Source organism: Trichechus manatus, unplaced genomic scaffold (assembly GCF_000243295.1).
Source record: "Trichechus manatus latirostris isolate Lorelei unplaced genomic scaffold, TriManLat1.0 scaffold00020, whole genome shotgun sequence".
NCBI lineage: Eukaryota > Metazoa > Chordata > Mammalia > Sirenia > Trichechidae > Trichechus > Trichechus manatus.
This window is the reverse complement of record NW_004443956.1, coordinates 10,594,580-10,605,573: the sequence shown is the minus strand read 5'-3', so window position 1 is coordinate 10,605,573 and position 10,994 is coordinate 10,594,580. Positions and strand designations below refer to the sequence as shown.

Here is a 10,994-nt window from a genome sequence, read left to right as displayed (position 1 = left end):
GATGCTGGAAGCTATGCCAGCGGCATTTCAAATACCAGCAGGGTAACCCATGTTGGACAGGTTTCAGTGGAGCTTCCAGACTGAGACAGACCAGGAAGAAAGACCTGGCGATTTACTTCTGAATATTAGCCAATGAAAACCCTATAGATCACAACAGAACATTGTCCGATACAGTGCTGGAAGATGAGCCCCTAGGTTGGGAGGCACTCAGAATACACAGTGGCCACAACAAAGGACTTGCGCATGCCAATGATTGTAAAGATGACACAGGACTGGGCAGCATTTTGTTGTGTTGTACATTGGGTCACCATGACTCGAAGATGACGTGACAACTAACAACAACAACACTATTATCTAATATGCAGTCCATAGTGAAATTCCCCTAAGTATCTCAAGAATGTATTATTGACACACACTCAAATCGAGATCCATTCAAGGTTCATGCATTGCATGCAGTTCTTTGGGTCTATGTCATCACGACCCAAACAGGTTTACTTATTTCAAGTTTTCCATTTCCATATACATCTGATTCCTTTTACCTCTGAATAGTAGCAAGTTTGTTTTTTTTAAAATATTCTTTTCAACATTTTATTGTGTTTTAGGTGAAAGTTTACATAGCAAATTAGTTTCCCATTCAACAATTTATACACAAATTGTTCCGTGACATTGGTTGCTATCCCCTCAATGTGTCAGCACACTCCCTATTTCCACTCCGCTTGTCCCGTTTCCATCCCCCTAATCTCCCTGCCCTTCCTTGTCTTCCCATCTTTGCTTTTGGGCAAATGCTGCCTGTTTGGTCTCGCATAGTTGATTGTTCTAATGAGCACGTTTCCTCATGAGTGTTATTGTTTATTTTATAGGTCAACAAGTATTTTTATATTCATAACTTAAAACCGGTGGATCATTCAGGTAAAGAAGACATTGCAGAGACCTCTAGCTCATCCTCCCCATCTTTTGGGTAAATAAAGATCATGTTGGTCCAGCCTCCTGTATATAAAGTATTGTTTTGCCCTTGACATACACTTGGGATTAGGGGTATAAATCACTGTAAGTACCTTTCATATTTTTGCCTAAACAACTCAGTCAAATCCTCTGACTAAAAAGAGAGCTTTTTTCCCCCCTAAAATCAGATTGGAGGAAAAAAGATTTTTAATTTCTTCCTGCTCCTAAAAATGGAATGCTCTAAAGTGACATATATTAAAAATGTAACATAATTTTGGTGGGGAGAATGTGCAGAAATTAACTTTCTAACTTGAACAATTTCAATTTTTATAATTCTCAATATTAGGATAACTACTACAATCAAAATATACTATCATGGGCTCCAGCTACTGGGCGGAGGAATCATTGATGGGACAGACACCTTCTTAGGGAATGTGACAGAGAAAGTGAAAAAATGTGGAACAAAGATTTGGCCCTGAAAGAGCAGGCCTTCCCACGGTCATTCTCCTACCCAGTGTTCTAACAGCACTGAGAATGCACAAGCTCCCAGGTTTTCCCCGTGCCTCTCTCACCTTGTCCTGAGGGTATTTGGTGTGCTCTTTGCCCAGTTCTCCTCAAATTTAAGGTATTATTACCATGATTGTTATTTTTAGCTAAACTTCTACTTCTAATAATTTCTCAATCCGGGATGATTCATTCCAAAGACATTAGTAATTGGTATAAGGCAAAAGATACTAGGATAACTAATACTAATTCTTGACTTCTTCCTTAGCAGCAGAATCTCAAGAGCACGTCAATTTTGTGGCATTTTTCAGCCTCCCTATCAGCCCTAGTGGGTAGTGGTTAAGACCTCAGCTGCTAACCAAAAGGTGGGCAGTTCACATTCATCAGCTACTCCTTGGAAACTCGAGGGGGCAGCTCTACTTTGTCCGATAGGGTTGCTATGAGTCAGAATCAACTTGATGGCAATGGTTTTTTAAAAAGAAATTTTATCAGCTAGGTGCAACCATGTGTGGGACTTGTGGTACCCGCGTGACCATGGTGTCAGTCCTCCTCCCCAGTAACTATCTTAAGTTAAACTGCATAGGACTCATTGCCCTCATTACCAAATAATCCAACAAAAATACATGGCCCATTATATGCAAGGGCCGTGATATAGGCAGGTCCTACAGAAGGAAGACCAGAGAAGCCACCGGGACAACGAGCTCCTCTACGGAGGAAATAAATGCTCCTCAAATGTTACAGAACAAGGTATTTGCAAACTCAGTGACAGCATAAACCCTCATTCAACAGTTTTCTGGAACACTGGATAGAGTATAGATAGAAGGATGAGATAGTGGCTGATAAAAGAAACTGGGTTGTTCTGTTGTCCACAGTATGTGAGGGCAAAGGAAAAACTACACTCAAATAAGGGTATGGCAATTTCAGGCTTCATCAGAAACACAGGAAGGTGAAATCAGTGTAAGTCAGACAAGAAAGAATCAAAATCAGTAAGGAAAGAGATTTTAATTTCAAGCTTCTAAGGACAGACTATAAATAACGCAAAGTTTAAAATACATTTGCAAAAATACATCATGGTATCTTTTTCTCTCTCTCAAGTAAAACAACTAAACTTGGAATATTCTAGAAGACTTTCAGCTGTGACTATTTAAAAGCAAATACACATACTTGCCAGAGAGAAAAAAATGTTTGGGGGAAAAAATTAAAATGAAAAGTCTGGGAATATACACACCAAAATCTTAATGCCACTGTGAATGATTCCAGGTTACTTTCCTTTTCTTCTTTATACCTTTATGTATTCTTTGAAATTTTTAAATTGTGAATGCATAATTTTCTAAAGAAAAGAATTTTGAAAAAAGGAAAAAGTTCAAGTAGTCACACAATCACATTATATGACCATCAGACATGGAAAACTCATCACATCCAAACATTTCCCAAATATCCTCCACAAAATGATGCAATGACTTGCTCTTAATGAAGGCCTGGTGCCTCAAGCAATCTTCAGTTTCAGATGTTGCTAGTTGTCGAGACCAGGGTCTGTTGAGTTGTAGACTAGAACCTTCCTTCTCATAGTATGGTTTCCTATAACAGCAGCATCAAAATCACCTTGGATCTTATTAGAAATCCAGAATCTTCAGCCCCAACCCAGACCTGCTTGAATAAGAATCAGCATTTTAATAAGATCACTAAGTTGATTCATATACACAACCAAAAACCAAAAACCAAAAAAAAAAAAACAAAACCCACTGAGTTAGGGAATTGATTTACCACCTAATGAAAAAAAATTTTTTTCCCATCTATACTTTTACAGTAGATCTCTCAGGAAAACTGTGGATAACGATGATATAGATTTAAACTAAGAGATATACAACAAAATTATATTTGATCTTTCAAAACTTGTATATAAATCGTTTTCCATCTATGCCTATGCATAACAACAACAGTAGCACAACAAAAACAGCTAGCAGTACTATTATTACATCAAAAGAGAGCAAACAGCATTTTACAGGTCCTCACCATGTGCCAGACGCAGTGCTGTGTGCTTGTGCTCATCTGTTACATTGTTGCTGTCGTTGTTAGGTGCCACTGAGTCGACAGCAACTCTACGTACAGTACAATTTCACGAAACACTGCCTGGTCCTGTGTCATCCTCACAATTGTTGTTATGCTTGTGCCCGCTGTTGTAGTCACTGTTACATTAGGGTCCCCCAATGAACCACGTCAACATTTATGCATGCCCTAGTGTAGTCCCCTCCCCTTGAGTCTTGGCTGGGCCTTGGACTTGTTTTAACCACTAGAATGTGGCAAAAGAGATACTGCATGAGTTCCAGGCTTATGCCTTGAAAAGCCCTGGCAGTTTCTGCCTTTGTCCTTTTGGAAGCCCTGAAGTCTGGTCACTGAGCTGGAAAGGCCATATGAAGAGGCTGTGTGGAGATGTCACATGGAAGCGGGAGAGGTCTGGAAATAATATGGAAATGGTGGGAAAGCCCAGCCGCTCCAGCATCACAGCTGAGCCCAGCCGCTAGCCGACCTGCCAGCCAAATGCACTCCCGTGAGTAAACACCGACTACAACAGTGGAAGGACCGCCCAGCTGATCCCAGCCCCTTTGGCAGAATTGTAAGAAAATAAAAAGGTCATTGTTTTAAGCCACTGAGTTTCGGGGTGGTTTGCTATATAGCAATAATAACCCAAGTGGTGCTTTTTAGGCATTTATCTCACTTCAATCCCAAAACAATCCTAAGAAAAAGGTACTGACGATATCCTCTTTCTATAGAAGAGTTTAAGTAATAAGTCCAAATATCAGCGAGCGCAGGGGCTAGGACTAGGGTTTCTCTGTATAAGAACAATTTTTCATACCATCCAACATACATCAGGGCTGTTTCTGATCTGAGGACAGGGCATTTCCTATTACTGGCCTTGCATCTCCTTACTGTAAACTCACTGGGTTATCTAAGGCCCTTTTTAGCTCTATGACTCTGCTTAAACTAGTAGTCCTGTGTTTACTACAGATACATGGTGGTCTTCATCACGTATCACTTACACACACACAGACACATACACAATGGAGCAAAGATCCCAACCCACTGCCATCTCATTGCAACTCTATAGGACAGAGGAGAACTGCCCCACAGGGTCTCCTAGGCTGTAATCTTTATGAAAGCAGGCTGCCACATTTTTTCCCGCAGAGCCACTGGTGGGTTCTAACCGCCGACCTTTCAGTTAGCAGCCAAGCCCTTAACCACTGTGCCACCAGGGCTCCTTGGAGTAAAGGTCAGAAAAGCAAAAAATACCCTGAGAACATCACATCCCAACTGCCCATGAAATCAGAATCCCAAGATCGACCCCACAAGTCTGGAAGGCAAGGTTCAATGCATTTTAAACATTCTAAGTATGCTGCCCTTCTAGAATGTCTTTAAACAGCTCCGTCTGTCATATGTTCCTTTGAGTCCTTCAATTTAAAAAAAGGCACAATATTACAGTCTCCGTTTTAGTCCGTTAGCTTGTGTTTAGGAAAGTCTTCCAACAAGAAAAACACATGGTTAATCACCTCTGAGACCCAACACCACAAAGTAGCCTAGAAAAAGAAAGTGGCTTTTTTATTATTTAAATTGTTATGTGGTCAGTCAAATCTAATCTATTCTAATTTATTCACACGGAAGGTCAATTATCCCAATGCTCTTAATTCAGCCCGCACCTGATCTTAGAGGCCAATGGAGCATTTAAAGGGCAGCTGTTTTGTGTGTGTGTTTTAATATCAGTTAGATGGCACATTTTTACATTTTCCTCTTTTTCTGCTATGTAAACTAACATGACCTGCTTGACAAAGTACATTTTAGTAGAGGAAAAAAATACTCAGTTTTCTTTGTATTCTGGAGAAACAAAATATCCTCTGTGGCATTTATCTAGTCAGTGTATATGAAATATATGAAGAACTTATCAGATTCATGCTACAACCATCTGTTTGAAGGAAAATACCTCAACAGCTTTAAGGAAATATTGGTACCACCTTAGAAAACCCCATACTGAACAGCAGACCAGGCAGCCACGCCCTTCCATTGGCACCAAGGTAGCATCAACCACAAGATGAGAAATTGGACTGGGAGCCCGTATGCCGAAGGAATGCAGGCAGCAAACCTACTTCACAGGCCAGTCATTCCTTTCTCCAAAACTATTTCTTCCAAATAAGCCGAAAATGCATGTCAAGGAACAACATGCATTTGTATTTACCCTTACAATGAAGGTTTTTGTTTGTTGATTTGCTCAACAATTAAGTTAAATTTAAGTCAGCTTGCTTTTTTGTATCATAATAGAGAAATCTGCCAGGGAGGAACAATATTGTTCAAAGTACTCCATGTCCAATAAGAGAAATTATGTCAAAGTGCTAAGTAGAGAGATTATATCACATAGGAATTATATTTGGATGCTAGGAACAAAAATAAATAAAGGGACTTAAAGATATAAGGATTTATTCTTTCACATAAAAGAAGACTGGTGGTTGGTAGTCCAGGATTAGGATGTTGCTACCTGTAGTCCATCAGGGACTCAGACTCCTTCAGTCTTTCTCCTCTGCCATGCAAGGCTACCATTCCAAGATTACCTCTTAGACCAAAATGGCTGCTGCAGTTCCTACCATTATAATGGCATCCAAGCAGCAGGGAAGAATAGGAAAAAAGGTAAAATGGCTTCCCTCCCAGTTGCTTTAGCTCTCTTTAAATAGACTTGCCAGAAATCTCACATTATACTCTTCCCTACATCTCACTGGCCAGGAAGCTGTTATATGATTCCACCTAATGGCAAGAGAGGCTGAAATATGTCATAGAATTGACGTTATGTTGGGATTGTGCCATGAAGGAAGAAATGAAGAATTGATAATTGGTGTAAGCCTCTACCTTACACCATTTAATGTCTTTGGAGTTGATCATCCTTGTTAAGATATTATTTCCAGTGGTACCTAAAAATAATAGCAGTATTAATAATAACTTAGATTTGAAGTTATAATTTGGTTCACACAATAAACATGTGATAGCAACAAAAATGACACTATTAACTAAACTGATATTAGAAATCAGTAAGAGTTGTTGTTAGGTGCAGTGGAGTCAGTTCTGAATCATGGTGACTCTACGCAGACCAGAATGAAACACTGCCCGGTCGGGCACCATAATTGTTGCTATGCTTGAGCCCATTGTTGCAGCCACTGTGTCAATCCGTCTCAAGTCTTCCTGTTTTTTGCTGACCCTCTACCCTACCAAGCATGATATCCTTCTCCAGGTACTTGTCCCTCCTGGATAACATGTCCAAAGTACACGAGACAGTCTTCCCATCCTTCCTACCAAGGAGCAATCTGGCTGTACTTCTAAGATACACTTGTTTGTTCTTCTAGTAGTCCATGGTCTATCCAATACTCTTCACCAATCTCATAATTCAAAGGCATCGATTCTTCAGTCTTCCGTATTCACTGTCCAGCTTTCACATACATATGAGGTGACTGAAAATACCATGACTTGGGACAGGTGCACCTTAGTCCTCAAAGTGACATTTTTTATTTTCAACACTTTAAAGAGGTCTTTTGCAGCCGATTTGCCTGATGGAATACGTTGTTTGATTTCTTGACTGCTGCTTTGATGGGCTTTGATTGCGGATCCGAGTAAAATGAAATCCTTGACAAATTCAATATTTTCTCATTTATTGACAGTCCCAGGTTGGTACAAACAATTTGTACTTGACCACTAATCTATTCAAACCCACCTAGCAGCACAATGGAAGAAAGGCCTGGCAAGCTACTTCCATAAAGATTACAGTCAAGAAAACCCTACGAAACAGTCCTACTCTATCACACGGGGTTGCATGAGTCGGAATTGACTCAATGGTAACAGATTAAGGCTATCGTTGACTGAATACCAAGTTCTGTGACATGTGCTTTATATACCTTATTTTAGTCAGTCTTCACATCAGCTTTGTGAGGGTTTTATTCACTCCGTTTTTCTGGAGAAAACATTGACCGCACAGTTGTAAAGTGACTTTTCTAAGGTTATACACTGCCAGGAAGAGACAACTGCAATTCCAGCAAAATGTTCCTAATAATATGCCTATTAATCATTACTCTGATGAGGTCATTAATACTCCCATTGACAGTTGAGGAAACTAAGGCTCAGATAATTGGAGTGCTTTAATTCACTATAATTTTGAACCAATAGTAGGACTGGATTTGGTTTGTAAAGTGGTTTTTTTTTTTCTCCTCTTTTGCTTTTTTAACCCACTTGCCCTTAAGAGAATCTGGTTTCTGCTCCTCGCTCTGTACCTTAACAGTGTTTTGACTGTAAAAATAATACATGCCATGTTAAGGAAATTTAAATAATATAGAACAAAGGAAAGTAAAAATCACCTAAAATGCCTCCAGTCAGAGATTATATAACCAATGAGAACATCTTGGTGAGTATTCTCTGGGGTTTTTCTCAATCAACAAATGAAATATCTTAGATTTAGAAGTATGAGTTGACTGCAAGCTCAGTATAAGTGTGACTTTCCATTACTTGAATGGCAGCTGATCAGTCCATAGGAACTGCAAGTCTTTATTCTGCTGCTGAGATGGCTGGGGAACCTAAGGATTATCACCAACTATCTCTGGGCCCAGAGTCCTCATCTGTAAAACTGACAGCAGGGGCCAGCTCCACTCACTCTATCTAAATTCTTCTTCATTATTTATTTATTTTTTTTATTGTACTTTAGATGAAGGTTTACAGAACCAACCAGCTTCTCATTAAATGGTTAGTATGCATATTGTTTTATGACATTGGTTAACAACCCCACAACATGGCAACACTCTGCCTTCTCGACCTTGGGCTCCCTATTACCTGCTTTCCTGTCCTCTCCTGGCTTCTAGTCCTTGCCCCTGGGCTAGTGTGCCCCTTTAGTCTCGTTTTACGGGCGTGTCTAATCTTCCAAATTCTTCTTTAGTTGTAAAGCAATATGGTTCATTCCTGTAACTTAAGTTTAACTGAAAAAGTTAATTGAAGCTTTCTCTTCATCATCAAAGCAAATGGGCACTTAGGAAAGCTAGTCAAATAGACACTGTGGGCCATAAGGTTCCCACAGGGGATGTTCTGAAAATGCACTGGGGAGGAGAGGAAGTTCAGGGAAGGGAAAGGGGCCCAGCTGGCTCAATGAGGCTGAGGGAACAGGAGGCAGGGTTGTCAGAGTAGACACAGAAAGAAAGCTTTGCAAGAGGGCCTGTCAAAATCCAAATGGGGAGTTACTGACAGCTTCAGGGTGGCAGGCCCAGACCCCAATTCAGGCAGCACGTGAGCAGGATTCTTCAATGATATGCTAATGGCTGTGAATTATTTCAGGGACTGCCACCTGGGGCAGAAAGTCCCAAATTTAGAAGCTGGTCGCTCATGGAGATTTTGATTTGATCTGCAGGAGGACCAAGAAAATAAACAGAAAATCCATCTCTTAAGGACCCGGCAATAGTGTAAAAACAATTTAATTGTAGACAGGAAGGATAAAAGAAAGAACAATAAATAGATTCTTTACTTTCAAGGTACCTGAACATAGTACATGAACACAAGAACATGTGATAGAGTAAGCAAAAAGCTCAGGTGACTCATGGATGAAGATACTATTGGACTAGAAACACACCTGCCATGTGCCCATCATATGTGTGGTGGCTTATGGCACATACTTCCCACCTCAGGCAGTGTGTATTCACACACCATCTCCATCACTTAGTAACAAGTTACTTCATCTCTAAAAGCCTCAGGTCCCGCATCTGTAAAATGGGCATACAGGAGCATCAACACTATAGGGTGGCTATGAGCACTAAAGGGGAAAACATACACAGAGCACTAACAGTCCACGGCACAAAACGTGACTTTGAAACACATTATCCTGACCTCATTATCATCACTGGAGCAGTAACACAGAATGTAACCTGGTTCTCTGCTGTATCACCAGAGCTTAGAACAGGGCTAGGCATATAGTTCCCACTCAGTGAACATCTGTTGAATGAAGGAGTGAACCATGATCAGTAAGTGTTAACAGGAGCTAGGCCCAGTGCCAAGCTCACTACATAGACAATCTTAGTACCACCCTCTGAGATACATTTTGTCATAACTTCCATTTTACAGATGGGTAGGGGGAATGGAGAGGGACAGCTTAAGTAATTTGTTTAATGTCTCACAGATACTGAGCTATACAGCCAGGGCCCTAGTCCACCTCTGCCCAACTCCCCAGTTCATTCTCTTACCCAAGATATTAACGAGTCCCTTCCTGCTGAAACATATTCCATATACGTGCATGACTTTAAATTCAATGACAAGCTGTCTTTCCTTTTAATGGGCTTTTAAGAAAATGTCTTTTTATGTTTCTCTTCCAAGTACCCAGACCAAAAAAAAAACACTTAAAATATGACTATTAGTAAAGTGCCTACGCCTTGCATGAATTTAACACCCAACCAAGACTTTCCAGGGCTTTGAACATTAACAATGCACTGAAGCCGACTCATTTCTCATTTTCTTTTGCCAGTTCCATAAACCTGCTTGAAATCTTAAGAGCGCATTATATATTTAAGTGATTCTGGTAAGTAAAAACAAAATCTAATTAGGTTTCCATATAACTCTAATAGAAGAAGCATACAGTTAGATGGAATTCTTGTGGGAGGGTTATTAATTTCAACATTTTAAAATCATCTACTACGTGTCAGGCACTGGGAAGACAGAAATAAAACAGAAAAAAAAAGACCTTCCATCCAGTGAGGGTTCCTCAACCTTGGCACTACTGTCATTTTGGATCGGATAATTCTATGTTGTGGGGGCTGTCCTGTGCATTGTAGGATCTTAGGCAGCATCCCTCACCTCTTCCCATTAGATGCCAGCAGCATGCCCTCCCCCAACTGAGACAACCAAAAATGTCTCCATACATTGCCAAATATCCCCTGGGGGACAAAATTAATCCCACTTAAGAACTGCTGGCCTGGGAATCCCTCCCACACACTCTGGACAGATGTCCAAGAAGATCGTGGTACCTGAGACACACGGTAAGGTCTACGCCAGCAATGCAAGGTAAGGTCATCCAGGGCCAGATAATACGAGTTCCTAAATCTCTGACTGAATAGCTTATACTCCAGTCTGTAGGTGATGTGGATCAACTCAGGTTTGTGAGCAATAACTGAGGTAAAATGCACTAAAAGCCAAGTCCTAACAAGTGAGCTTGAGGGGTGTTGCAGAGACTGTTGCTCGTTTGATACTTTAATTAAAGAAAAGTAGGGGATGAAATAATTACAACCCCTCCCTGAAACTGTCTACTTCACAGACTGGCTAAACGTTGAAAATTTTCTGATTTTTAAAACTGAAATATTCTAACACATATACGGTATTCTGTATGCTGGATGACGCATAGAGCACTCTCATCAATGTTAATTCCTCATTGTTATCATTGCTATTTTTGCTCATTAAAGGGAGACAGGCTATTGATGGCCAATGTCAGCATTTCTCAGATCTTCTCCAAAAAACTAGTGTCCGGGAAGTGTTAGTAATTTCCGTACACACATACA

The 10,994-nt window shown here is 40.3% G+C and overlaps 1 protein-coding gene across 4 annotated transcripts in view; it reads right to left on the bottom strand.

Annotated features, from left to right (window-relative positions):
• SUCLG2 (succinate-CoA ligase GDP-forming subunit beta) overlaps positions 1-10,994 on the bottom strand; it is a 363,960-nt gene that overhangs the window by 77,092 nt on the left and 275,874 nt on the right. Inside the window, exon 10 of one of the 4 annotated variants that reach the window (XM_023727935.1) lies at positions 506-3,096. The exons of 2 other annotated variants lie outside the window; for them this stretch is intronic. In XM_023727935.1, coding sequence (XP_023583703.1) covers positions 3,025-3,096 — 72 coding nt within the window. In that variant the 3' untranslated portion in view covers positions 506-3,024. Of the gene's footprint in view, positions 1-505; positions 3,097-10,994 lie in introns of those variants that run through there. One more of the 4 variants, XM_023727936.1, reaches the window with a different exon arrangement.